This window comes from Aotus nancymaae, unplaced genomic scaffold (genome assembly GCF_030222135.1).
Source record: "Aotus nancymaae isolate 86718 unplaced genomic scaffold, 86718_ANA_hifiasm-v0.15.2.pri h1tg000004l, whole genome shotgun sequence".
In the NCBI taxonomy this organism is placed as follows: Eukaryota; Metazoa; Chordata; class Mammalia; order Primates; family Aotidae; genus Aotus; species Aotus nancymaae.
The window spans coordinates 37,736,508-37,749,236 of record NW_026988415.1 but is presented as its reverse complement, the minus strand read 5'-3'; the positions used below and the strand labels follow the sequence as shown (position 1 = coordinate 37,749,236).

Sequence of the window (12,729 nt, the reverse complement as noted above, 5' to 3'; positions counted from 1 at the left end):
CTAAGCAACAGCCTGTGAGTCATCTGCGACTTCTTTCCTTCTCTTATTTCTGCACAATCCCCTGTCCAGTCAATTAATTAGTCCTGACAATTCAACTTCCATACCTTTTCTCAAATCTGTGTCTACCTTTGTTTAGATATTGCTATCACCAGCCCCTAACTGGTCCCTCTGCATCAAGTAGCAAACCCTGAGTACAACCACCAAAAGGAACCCTGCAAAATTACATATCATGCATGCCTCTCACTCAGAAAATTCAAACTGCCTGTAATCCCAGTGCTTTGGGAGGTGGAGGCGGGCAGATCATGAGGTCAGGAGTTCGAGACCAGCCTGGCCAACATGGTGAAGCCCTGTCTGTACTAAAAATACAAAAAAAATTAGCCAGGCATGGTGGCACATGCCTGTAATCCCAGCTACTCAGGAGGCTGAGGCAGGAGAATCGCTTGAACACAGGAGGTGGAGGTTTCAGTAAGCCAAGGCCACGCCACTGAAATCCAGCCTGGACAACAGAGCGAGACTTTGTCTCAAAAAAGAAAAGAAAATTCAAACCAAAGCCAATACATGATCTACAGGGCCTCCCATGATCCTTTGCTACACTGATATTTTCTCCTTATCTGTTAGCCTCCTCACCTAGACTATGAACTGTTGTAGGGCAGGAGTTTCTACCCTACAAGATGTCTTCATCATTGCCACATAACAAGAGGCAAGCACATTACCTGTCACCCAGGCATGCCTTAATAGGTGTTTTTGGTCAATTGGATGAAAGTGAGAATAGGACTGTTTTGGGTAAGAACAGAAGAGTGGTGTTGACATTCCTTTGAGAAATAAAGAGGTTTCCAGTGACAAACTCTGGCCTAGAGATAGGCCAAATGAATGGACCAATGTAGGGAGCTAAAGTTACCCTGATAGTCATCTGATAAACATACTAATGAGTGAGTTAGGACTGTGGGACAGCCCAGGTGATACCATCTCTTGCTAATGCAGAATGATGAAATGAAACCCCAGTTTTTGACCTAGAAAGATCTGGCATTAAGTCTTACTGCCTGGGATGGAAATTCTGGCTTTCCTAGTTACTGGCTGGATTGATGTTAAAAAGGAGGATAGTGATTATAACAGCCAACATTTAATGAGCACTTACCATATGCCAGCACTGGGTCAGGGATTCTACAGATACCATTTCACCACAGTGGATGAAGTAGGTACTATTATTCCCATTTATGAGTAATTCAACCGAGGCTCAGCAAGATTAAGTGATTTGCCCAAAGTTGTGTAGCGAGTAAATGATGGAGACAGAATTTCAATCTCAGCAGCCTGACTCCAGGCTGGAGATACTGATTTGGGAGTCATTAGTATACAGATGGTTTCTAGAGCCAGGAACCTGGATAAGATTAACTAGCGAGTGAGAGTAGCTATAGAAGAGGGACATGGAAGTGGTTCTTGGCCACTCTTGTATTTAGAGATGAGGGACATAAGGGAAATTCAGCAGAGGAGATTGAGAAGGAAAGCCACTGAGGTAGAGACAGAACAGAGGGTGGTGTGCAAGAACCCCCGTACAGAAAGCCTATTAAGGATGAAGGAACGATCAGCTGCATCAAATGCTGTTGATGGGTTAAGTAAGATGAGGTCTAAAAATTGACCAGGACTAGCATCTCTAGTTTTGCAAGTTAACTGCATAATGGAGTGAGTGGTATCCGAAATCTCTCTGACACACTGGCATGGGGTTGAGCCTTGACAGAAGAAGGAACGCCTATTTAAAACTCACATACAGATGCCATGTGGGCTAGCTTCCATCCTTGTGTTGCCCACTGGAATTGGAAACATGGAGGTCATTGGTAACCTCAACAAAGGCAATTTGAGTGGAATGGTAGGAACGAAAATGTGATTGAATTGGATAGAAGAATACTTCAGAGGAAAGACAGTGATGGCAATGAGTAGCGACATCTTTTGAGGAGTTTTGCTGTAAAGTATAAAGGAAAGCAGAGAAAATAGAGGTGTTAGCTCCATTGCTACCACAAATGGAAGTAAGAGCTTTAGTTTCTTTAGATGAAAAGTATTTTAGCATGTTTGCTTTCTGATAGCAATGATCTAGTGAGAAAAACAGACAATTGCTGGTATGACATTCTTGAGTAGGTGAGAAAACACAGGATCTAGTACAGGAATGGTGGTAATAGCCTTAGCCAGCGCCACTGGTGCTTCCTGCGTAGTAGCAGAGGAAAAAAAGCAGCTGTGGGGGGGATGGGTGCAGGGAGGAGGGAGATATGGAGGTGGGAGCTTGTGCATGTTATCTTCCAGTGGCTCTCCATGCCCCTCACCCTACTGAAATAGGAAGCCATTTCCTCAGCTAAGTGGGAGGATGGGGAAGGTTTGAGGAAAGCAGGAGAAGTTGCGAAATAATGATCTGGGAGAAAGGAGAGTGAATGATCTTGGGAATATAGTGAGATTGTAGAGCAGCATGGAAGTCTGGCGCAAAGTTTGTTGTCATGAATGTAAAGGGTTAATAGCATGGCTTTATATTTTTCTCTAGACATATTTGCTTGCATGGGTTTGGGGATGTGAAGTCAGCTGGATTTAGCCAGGAATGTGGTTTTGCCAGGTAAGTAGGGAAAAAGGAGAGAGTATGTCAGGAGAGTTGGGAATGTACTGAAGGGAGTGATGGGCTTTGAACTCAACTCTGGTGAGCATAGAAGTGAGGGCATTAGGTTGGTGAGGAGGCAGTAAAAAGGTGGTAGGATCAAGACTGTAGGTCCTGGTGATGTGGAAAAATTGTGAGAGCAGGGATATTAGAGAGAGTGAATTGGCCAGACACGAGGTGGTGGCTGGAGAGTAGGGTGCACGACAGAGGTTATGGAGAGATCACAGCTATTACTAACTGTTATGACCATGCGAATAAGGTATGAGGTAAAATGGAGAGTAGATCTTGAGGGGCATGGAGGGAAAGGCATTGAGAGGCCAGGGTGTTGCTAAATATTGATACCACAGGGATTTTGACAAAGGAATGTTGGAAACGTGTCAGAGGGAGGGAAAAGGCAAAACCTTCAAGGACTAAAGTGGAGAGGGTATATATGGAGGGGGCCGTAAATGATTGCAACAGAAAGGAGTAGTGGGTGCCATAGTCTCATGACATGAGATTCAAATCAGGAGATGGTGAGCAAGGAGGCAGAGAGAATGGTTTGGAAGAGACAGCAATTTAGAAGCATCTGTGAGGCACAGAGTGACACTCCCTTGGCCCAGTGGTGCAAGGTGATATGAAAGGAAAAACACCCACCACTTGATTGAGCTGTCAGGATAGCAGTGTCTTCAGAGAGAGAGAACCAAGTTTTCTCAAAGCAAGAAGATGAAGGGACTGCTCAGGTGACTGAAGTAAACAGGGAAGTAGGGGCAGAGGACAGTGGTGCAGTTGCCAGGGTTGTAGAGTGGGGGGAAGGAGGTTGAGATTCTTGCAATGAACAGAGTTCATGCACTTAATCTTCCAGGCAGTCTAACTCCAGAGGCCTGGAGAATTTTACCATTCTGGTCTTTTGATTCTAAAAAGGATGTTGACTTGTGAGAAGATAGTTAATGACCTATTTTGCTTAAAGCATTTTTTATTGCTTTTGACTTTCGATTGCATTGATGGAGGACTTTTTGTCTATAGCCTCAGGATTCCTCCAGGAGAAAAAGAACCAGGCTATGTACATTAGAGTGGAATTCCAGGTGTGAGTTCTCTAGTGTGTGGAAATGAATTAACCAAGTGGAAATCTTTCTGGGGAAGTATGGCATTTCACAGATATTATTTGTAAAATGGGGAAAAGAGGGTCGGGGGAGGCTCCCTGAGAAAATTCCTGAAACTCAGCCCAGATTCAGTGCTCAGTAAGGAACTGTCTTAGCTGGGCATGATGGTGCATGTCTATAGTCCCAGCTACTTGGGAGGTTAAGGCAGGAGGATTGCTTGAGCCTAGGAGCTCTGGGCTGTAGCATACCATGATTGTGCATGAGAATAGCCACTGTATTCCAACCTGGGTGACATAGTGAGACCCCATTTCTTTAAAAAAAAAAAAAAAGAACTTTTCCCCATTGTTGAATGCCCTTTCCCCCCATCCCTGTGCTTATTGCTGTTTCTTTGGATGTTATTTACTTTCTCTGTTAGTTTCCTATCTGTCAAATGGGCATGATCATAGTCCCTACTTCATAGGAAAGTGCTAATAATTAAATGAAATAACACATGTTTATTAGTCCATTTTCATGCTGCTGATAAAGACATACCCACCACTGGGTAATTTATTATAAAGAAAAAGAGGTTTAATGGACTCATAGTTTCACTTGGCTCGGGAGGCCTCACAATCATGGCAGAAGGTGAAAAGCATGTCTTACATGGTGACAGGCAAGAGAGAATGAGAGCCAAGTGAAAGGAGAAATGCCTTATAAAACCATCAGATCTCATGAGACTTATTCACTACCACGAGTACAGTATGGGGGAAAATGCCCCCATGATTCAATTATCTCCCGCAGAGTCCCTCCCACAACACATGGGAATTATGGGAGCTACAATTCAAGATAAGATTTGGGTGGGGACATGGCCAAACCATATCAATATGTATTTAACACAGTGCATGGTGCATAATATAAGTACTTAATAAATATGATATGCTATTAAATGACAAGTGGTAAGTTTTTGGCTCCCATTCAACTCTCTTATTCTTGCCATTATGTTTCTTTTTATTTGCCCCCTTTCTCTTACATCTTCTCATCGTCTTCCTTCTTCCCTTTCTCTCTCTCTTTTTTTTTTTTTATGAGACGGAGTCTCTCTCTGTAGCCCAGGCTGGAGTACAGTGGTGCAATCTCGGGTCACTGCAACCTCCACTTCCTGGGTTCAAGCAATTCTCCTGCCTCAGCCTCCCAAGTAACTGGGATTACAGGTTTGTGCCACCACACCTGGCTAATTTTTGTATTTTCTTAGTAGAGACAAGGTTTCACCATGTTGGTCAGGCTGGTTTCAAATTTCTGACCTCGTGGTCTACCTGCCTCGGCCTCCCAAGGTCCTGGGATTACAGGCTTGAGCCACCGTGCCTGGCCTCTTTCTCTCTTTCTTTTTCCACACTTCCTCCTTGCCCTATTTCCTCTTTCCCTTCCCTGGGTTTGGTTTCAGTGGCATATGCACCAAGGCCAGTACTCTTTGTGGCCCCCTGAAGTAGAGAAGTCTTGGAGTAGGGGTGAGGCAGCCATCAGAGGAAGGAAACTGCTGGTGGGGACAGTATCTTCACCACCCCATCTCAAGTCTGTAGCCACGGTGGCTACAGAGATGCAGTGGGCCAGTGCCAAGAGGCTCAGGAGCTGGGAGGCCTATATTGCAGGCAAGTTTGGCTACTGTGTGATGTGGGGCTAGGGTGACAGACGGTAGGCAGAGCATGCTGTGAAGATGAGGATCATTTAAACAGGAAGGGACTAGGGTAAATAACCATGTGGAGGGACAAGTGAGGACATGTGCATGTCCTGCCCCTGGTCCTGTTGCTGATACCACTATGACTACTCCCATTCATAAGGGTGGCTCCTCCTCATGGAGCATCTCCTATGAGTCAGACTTTTATGGGAAGGAGCAAGTAAGCAGAGGGTAGCTGAGTGTGCTGGCTGAGACTATAAATTCTAGAGCCAGACTGCTTGGATTTGAATCCTGGCTCTGTCACCGAATGAGGGTATACCCTTGAGTAAGTTATCTAACTTTTCTGTACCTTAATGTCCCATCTCTGAAATGCAGATAATGGAAGAATACAGTTCTTATGAGGATTTGTTTAAATTGACAGTTTACAAAGTGATTTTCATAGTCCATGGCATAAAAGAAGTTGTGAGTGTTTGTTATATTTTTTTAAATTTAAAAATCATACAACAATCTTAGAAGACTTATTTTCATTTACTGATGCCAACACGGAGGTAGAGAGGGTAACGACCTTGGCCAAGTCCACACGACTACTGAGCAGCAGAGTCAAATCTAGAATACAGCTTTGACAGACTCCAAAGTCCTAGCTTCTAACTGCAATGCTTAACTGCCTCCCTGGACATTCAGGTGGAGACTTTGCTTTCTAGAAGGGTTGGGTGGCAGGGAGAGGCAGGTGAGCACTGTGAGTCAAGGTGGGTGGCCAGCATTTGGAGTCTGAGAGGTTGGCAGAAGTACTGCTTGAGGACACACCTGGGACTAGTGACTGCCTGCCCTTGGCCCAGCTCCTTGCTGGGGGAGAGCAGCCTGACTTCCCAGGCCCATTTCAGGAACAGGTCAAGCCCCTTAGGTATGTGAAGGTGCTGATTTCAGCCAGAGAGCTGTGCCTTCTTGGGACTTTTTCCTCTTTCTCTGTTTTCCGGGTAACCTCAGTGAAATTATTAACCCTTTTGTGACTCAGTTTCCTCATCTGTCAATTGAGGATAATAATTTACCTGCCTGCTTCCTGGGGATTTTGAGACATTGAGTAGATCGTGGATGTGAAATCATTTGAAAAGCATAAAGCAGTACCTAAATTTAAGATATTAGAGTGATCTCAGACCACAGTACTGTGAGGGTCCAGCGTAGACCTCTCAGGCCTCCATAGCTACCTTGTACTGATAATGCCCAGTGTCTAATTTCATGACCTTTCCAGCTGGGGTCTATAGCGATACTTGGAATCTTATCTCCTTTTCTCAGTTTTTACATTTCCCTCAGTGAGTATAAGTTAATAGTTGAGCAGCATGTGGGTTCCTGGGAAATTATTTTCTGTGTGGATTTTTATTTTAAAGACCCAGAGCCAATGTCTGTGTCCAGGCTCCACAGTTGTCCCAGCTCCCATTTTGGGAGCTCTGCCATCTTTTTGGTTTCAGCCCTTGGCAGAAGGCAGACCTGGGCTCCTGTGCATGGGGAGCCTGTAGCTGCCTCCTCTCTTTAGCACACAGTCTTGGTTATGTGCTTGCTCTGTGGGGAGCAGGGAGGCAGCTGACCCTTTCCCCTGGGTGCCCTTGTCTATCCTGGTGTCCTTTCGGGTATGTGTATATGTGTGTGTGTTAGGGATTATGTAAGCCCTAGAGACTAGGCCTCTGGCCAGCTGCCAAAGTTCTTTTTTCCCCAGAATTGAGTTAGCCACCCAACCGTTTCCATTCTCTGCCTGCTGCAAAACTCTACGGCAGGGCCCCGATGGCAGGTCAAAACATGCTCTGCTTTGATAATACAGAGATTCCATTTTGAGAGAGATGGGAAACAGGAGTGAGTGAGTGAGTGTGTTGGATGTAGGGAGAATGAGAACATTCTTTTTGGTAAGCTGTGCCACAGTTGGCCCAGCAGCTTGGTCTAAACTCAAAAGTAGGGCTAATGCTGGGCTGATACCCAAATATCCAATGGGGAAACTTTATTCTTGGATCTAGACCTATGAGACCTAGCAATCTTTTTTTTTTTTTTTCATCTGGAATATGGGGATAATTCTACTCCATATGTTCTTCATGTCAAATGAGAAATAAGCTTATAAATAGTCCACCATCTAGTCTCCAGGAGCAGGAAGTGACATAAGGTTGTAATTCTTAAAGTGTATTTTGCAGAAAACAAACTGTTACTTAAAAAAAAGAGTCGCTTGCTAAGTAAGTTTGGGAAACACTGGATAAACAATGGCAAGTAGGTTTCTTGTCTGTAGGGACCACTCAGGTCCTTCATATTCCAATAATACACATGAGAAACCACCAAAGGGTTGTATTGTATGCCACATCCCCCACCAAACTTTCTTAGTGGAACATTTATAAGTACATTCTCTACAAAAGACACCTAAGAATATCCTTAGTAGATCAGAAGAATATTCACTTTGTTCTTTTTTTTTCTGCAATTGTAAAGAAAAGTGATTGGTGAAATGCATGGGATTACTAAAATATGGGCCCTGAACAGCAAGGGAGGTCAACTTTGGGCTCTATTGAAATGAATACTTCCTGATCTGAAACACTTCTCTCCCTCCTGTCCTCACAGCTCCCCTTTGAATTGGAGATTTACTACATTCAGCATGTTATGCTCTACGTGGTACCCATCTACCTGCTTTGGAAAGGAGGTAAGGCCAGCAAACCACATTCCTATGCAACCCCCACACCTAGCCTCTCCCTTCTGTTTTCGTGAGTCACAGCCTCTTGGATGCCTACTGGGATCATCAGCTACTGCTTGGCTGTTTCTTCAGCATGTTTTATGCCAGGCACCAGGAAGTGGGGAGATGGGAATGGATGATGCCTGCAAGGGATCTGGGGACTTTTTAGATCCATCCTTTGCTGGGTGACTGTGGTGCTGCTGACTGCCTTTCACAAGCTTTGGGTTCTTGATGGTGGCATTGGGTTTGCATGGAGTCCCCCACACTCTGTCACCCTTTTGTGCTGTGCCTTCTCCCTGCCTCAATGTGCAGTGGTGGGGTAGAAGGAGAGAGTAAAGCACTTGGTCCACTCATGAACAAAAGAGATACTGTAAGGGGCAAGAAGTCCAGGGACTAGGGTAATTATGGGATTTGGGGAAGAGGCAGGTGAAAGATCAGTGTCAGCCATGTAAAATAAAGCACTGGAAACATTGGTTTGATGTTGGAGTCACTACCTGTTGGGGGTCTGTCCTGCCGACCTTGACTCAATGACGGATGAATAAATTCACTCAGACACAGAATACAGTGAACGAGCAGGCTGGGGTGTACATGGTCACTCACTCACAGATACTTGAGGAGACTGCTATAAAGAGATAGCAGCCACTGGCTATGACATGCTGACCTCTCTGGCCTTTATTCAGCACACATTAAATGACAAAGGCTTTGAATCAACACCATTAGAGGGTGAAGATTAAAGGCCAGGTTCTGAGGCCTAAAGTAAACACCATTAGTTGGTGATATCCCTGGTCAACCTCCCCTTGAGAGAGCTATCTGGAATGAGTATGGGTTACTTTATAGGACCACATGAGTAAACAAGTTAGTTAGGTAATCTCACACTCCTTTGTTTCTACTTTAATTTATTTAACTAAGGGGACAAGGCTGCTTTTAGCCAACTACTATAGTAAAAACCCTTAGTCCTTCCAAAAGGGTTTGTGTATGTTCTCTATAACTAAAATTTCTCCTACCAGCCTGACTGAATCCCCACAATTTGGTGAAGAGGGTGAGACCACCAACCTGGTAGAGGCAGCCTGGAAAGGAAGCTGATGTATGTGCAACCTCTCAGTGACCCTTAGATTATCCCATCCCTCTGTTGTATAACAGACAAATGGAAAGGGAAGTGCCTGTCCATATAGGCTTGTTGTGAGAGCCCTCCTTCTCAGTGTTCTTTACTTCCTGAAAGGCCTTGTGATTGGAAGACATCCTCTTTCATTGTTAGCCACCAGCATCTCTGTCTCAGTTGCTGAGACTTTTCTGTTCCTACCTTCCTACAGGCAGCAAGGGTTTCATTTCTACCATACTAAAAGTGGCATGAGGCCACATGGGCCCTTGAGCTCACTGGAAGATGGTCTGGGACTTCTGTTGGGTTCTGCTGCTTCTTGTCTTATGAGTGGATGCTCTAACTTAGGCATTCCAGCAGATATTAAGATCTGGTGTGGGATAGCCCCAAGGCCTAGTCAACCCAGGAACATATTACAGGATGGAATCTACTTATAGTCCAGAGATTTGCCTCCTGTCAGTTTTCTATACTTGCCTGAATATTCTTTGAGACTCCTTTTACCCTGTGCGGCCACTTGGGGTCTCACAATGTCCAAGCACAGTTCCTTTTAATTTGCTGTAAAAGCACTATTTTCCCCACAAAGCTTTAAGGAAAGTCTGAAATTCCAATATCCAGGAGACTTGTGCCATTTGTTAGGTCTGTCCCTTGTGGCAGCAGAAACAGCCTCTTAATAATGTTAAGTCTTGGAGATACGTGCATTCTGAATAGAACCAGGCAGATAGGTGTCCCTGGGCCTCAGACCCCTAATACTCATTGTTCCTGGCTTCTGGAGTGTGTGATGGAAGTTGTAACCAAATCTGCATGACTGTTATTTAAATATATTTGTACTCTAAGGTCACCATAAAAATCTGTCAGGTAGCTGGGTTAGACTGGTCTGACATGGAAAATACCAACTAGCCATCTTTCCTCCCTCCAAAAGAATAATCCAGGAAGCCACATCCTTAAGACTTGGCTAACTCTAAGATAATTATATCTTCTTAGGGCAGATCTTCCTGATAGCCAAGTTCCCTAAGTGGCAAGGTGAGAGATAGTTAGGGCTGTAATGAGAGACAGTATACTCTGTTCTTGCTAATAATCCATAGATACCTGGCTCAGTGAGGGTTTCGCTTGCAGCACAAGTGGAGTGATCTTACCAAACTGACTTTTGACTCCAGGACCTGGATGAGAGCATCTACCACCCCACAGAAGTTAATGGGCCCTAGTACCTTCTATCTGGCCAACTTTGAGCTATTTTGAGGGCTCATCTCCTTTTCCAGCTCTTTGCTGCCATCTGCTGTTCACTTGGGGGGAATTATGAGCATTGAGAGAAACATCTGGATTTCTTCCTAAGGCTGATTTCACTTTTACTCCCAAGCATTAGACCTAGGCCTTGCAGAGGGAGAAAGGAGCTAGAGTGAGCTGTGGGAAGATTACTTTACTGTAAACCAAGAAAGCTGAGAGTTGAGGATTCTCTTCCATAGAAGTCTCTTGTAGTTTTGTGGAAATAAATGGCTTAGCATTTTTTACCTAATACAAGACAGCTCTCCTGTAGATATCTCCCATGCCCAGGAACCCTGTTTTCCTGAAAAACAGGATCCTGCTTGAGCATATAGTGCATCTTCCTGTGGTTTGGGATGGGTGGGTAAGTGGCGCCTTATGGTAACCTCACTTCTCCCTTATTCTTGCAGACCTTATGCACTGTCACAGTACATGGACCTGTCTCACTCATACCACTCTTTTCTTCCTTTGGCCTGTTCCTTCATTTCCCTGTTTCCTTTCCTTCCAACTTTTGCCCGTGACCCCCTGGAGCTATATTTCCTTTTTTCTTTTTTGTGTTATAGTATTTTTAAATTTAATTTTTATTAGATACTGATGAATTATACTTGTGTATATGTATAAGGTGATGCTATGCTATATGTATACAATGCAGAATGATTGAATCAAGCTAATTAACAAACTATTTCTTACAAACCACCCCCAACCACACTGGCAGCTCTTCATGGAGCACAGAGCCCTTCCTGTCTCTTGCCTGTGGCTTCCTCTAATGGAGGCTGTTCTTTCTGCTCTGCCCCATATGCTCCAGAGCCCCCTCTGTCTCTTCTAGAGCACTATCTCATCTCTACATTAGGGGAAACGGCTTTTTCTCTCTCTTTTTTTCATCACTACCATCACTTGACCTCTTGGTCACTTCCCCCACATTCCTAGAAGTCCCTGGCCTGTAGCTCTCAATATTTCCATTACAATTGTTGTACTGGCCCGAGCATAGAAAGTCAACACCAAGACAAAAGTATGCCAAATTGCAGGGTCTTTATTGCCCGCGGCCATGGAGGACTCGTGTCTCTCCAACCCGTGGCCCCGAAAGGAGGGTGTCAAGACCTTTTATACCCATAAAACCACCTCGGGAGTGAGGGTGAGGGGCAGGGGTGGGGGTGAGGGGCTTCAGACGTTCTGAGGGCTAGTGGATTCTGTAAATCACCTCCTGGGCAGAGATGAGGGTGAGGGGCTCTGGACATTCTGAGGGCCAGGGGACTTTGGATATTCTGATTGTTACTTAAGTGGTTCACAAAAGTCAAGATAAGCATTTGTTTACACATTGTCTGAGTAGGGTGGAAATCACAGACCTTAATTACTTATTACAAGTTGCAGGGGCCAAGATGGCGTGGGTTTGAACTGCTTGCCTGTCACATTAGGGTTACAGAGAGCAGTTTCAAGAGCAAGCCGAGGTATGGTTGAGGTATGCAGTTTTATGGGGCTTTTACCATGTCACATTCCCCCCTTGTTTTATTGACAGGAATTAAATCATTGATTCCTCCAACAGGTTAGTATTGTTTGTTGGTTCTAAGGGCTCATTTTGAGACCTTAATATCATTAGTCTATGTTTTTGGTGTACCCTGATATAGTGGAGATAGTTTCACAACCCCAGTGGGGACAAAATAATTCATTTAAGTCTCCACAGTTCTATCTTTTTTTGTGGGATGGATCCTGGGCACAGATAGTTGTTGCTCTGCCCCTGAACTGCCGTACCCGGCTACACCTCCACTTGTTCTGAAATTTAGGTTGGGGCCCAGGAGGGCACAGAGGTCTAGGGAGAAGGTAATGGGGTTCTTTGGAATGTGCTCCAGTGTTAAGTTGACTAGGGTGGATCCCTTCCCGGTTAAGGAATTAACATATCCTCCAGTGGAGCCCTCGGTGAGGACCCATTGATAGTAGGTGGGTTCTAGGGGGAGGTTTGCTATAGGGATTTACAGCACAGATTAGGGTGGCGAGGGTGGTGACCGCGAAGAGCACACACAAGTCTTAGCTTTAGTGAATCGGGGGATGAGTGTTGACACTCCATTGTCCTTCCGGTGGGGCAGTCTTGATGCGGGTGTGATGAATCCAGGCTGTTAGTCCGTCCACCTTGAGTGTGGTGGGTGTGGTCAGGATAATCGTGTAGGGTCCCTTCCAACAGGGGGTGAGGCTGGAGGTGGCGAATCTTTTAACAAGGACAGAATCTTCTGGCTGGAAGGGGTGTGTTGGCTGCTCTGCGAGGTCCAATGGGTGGGACAGGTGTCCTTAATGAGTTGGTCTATCTGGGATTGAACAGACTGGAGCACCTGTAAGGAC

At 45.0% G+C, this 12,729-nt stretch overlaps 1 protein-coding gene across 12 annotated transcripts in view; it reads left to right on the top strand.

Moving 5' to 3' along the window:
* Positions 1-12,729, top strand: part of TMEM164 (transmembrane protein 164) — a 182,098-nt gene that overhangs the window by 135,704 nt on the left and 33,665 nt on the right. For all 12 annotated transcript variants that reach the window (XM_012451724.3, XM_012451733.3, XM_064361767.1 and 9 more), the window contains one exon: positions 7,940-8,018. In XM_012451724.3, coding sequence (XP_012307147.1) covers positions 7,940-8,018 — 79 coding nt within the window. The remainder of the gene's footprint in view (positions 1-7,939; positions 8,019-12,729) is intronic.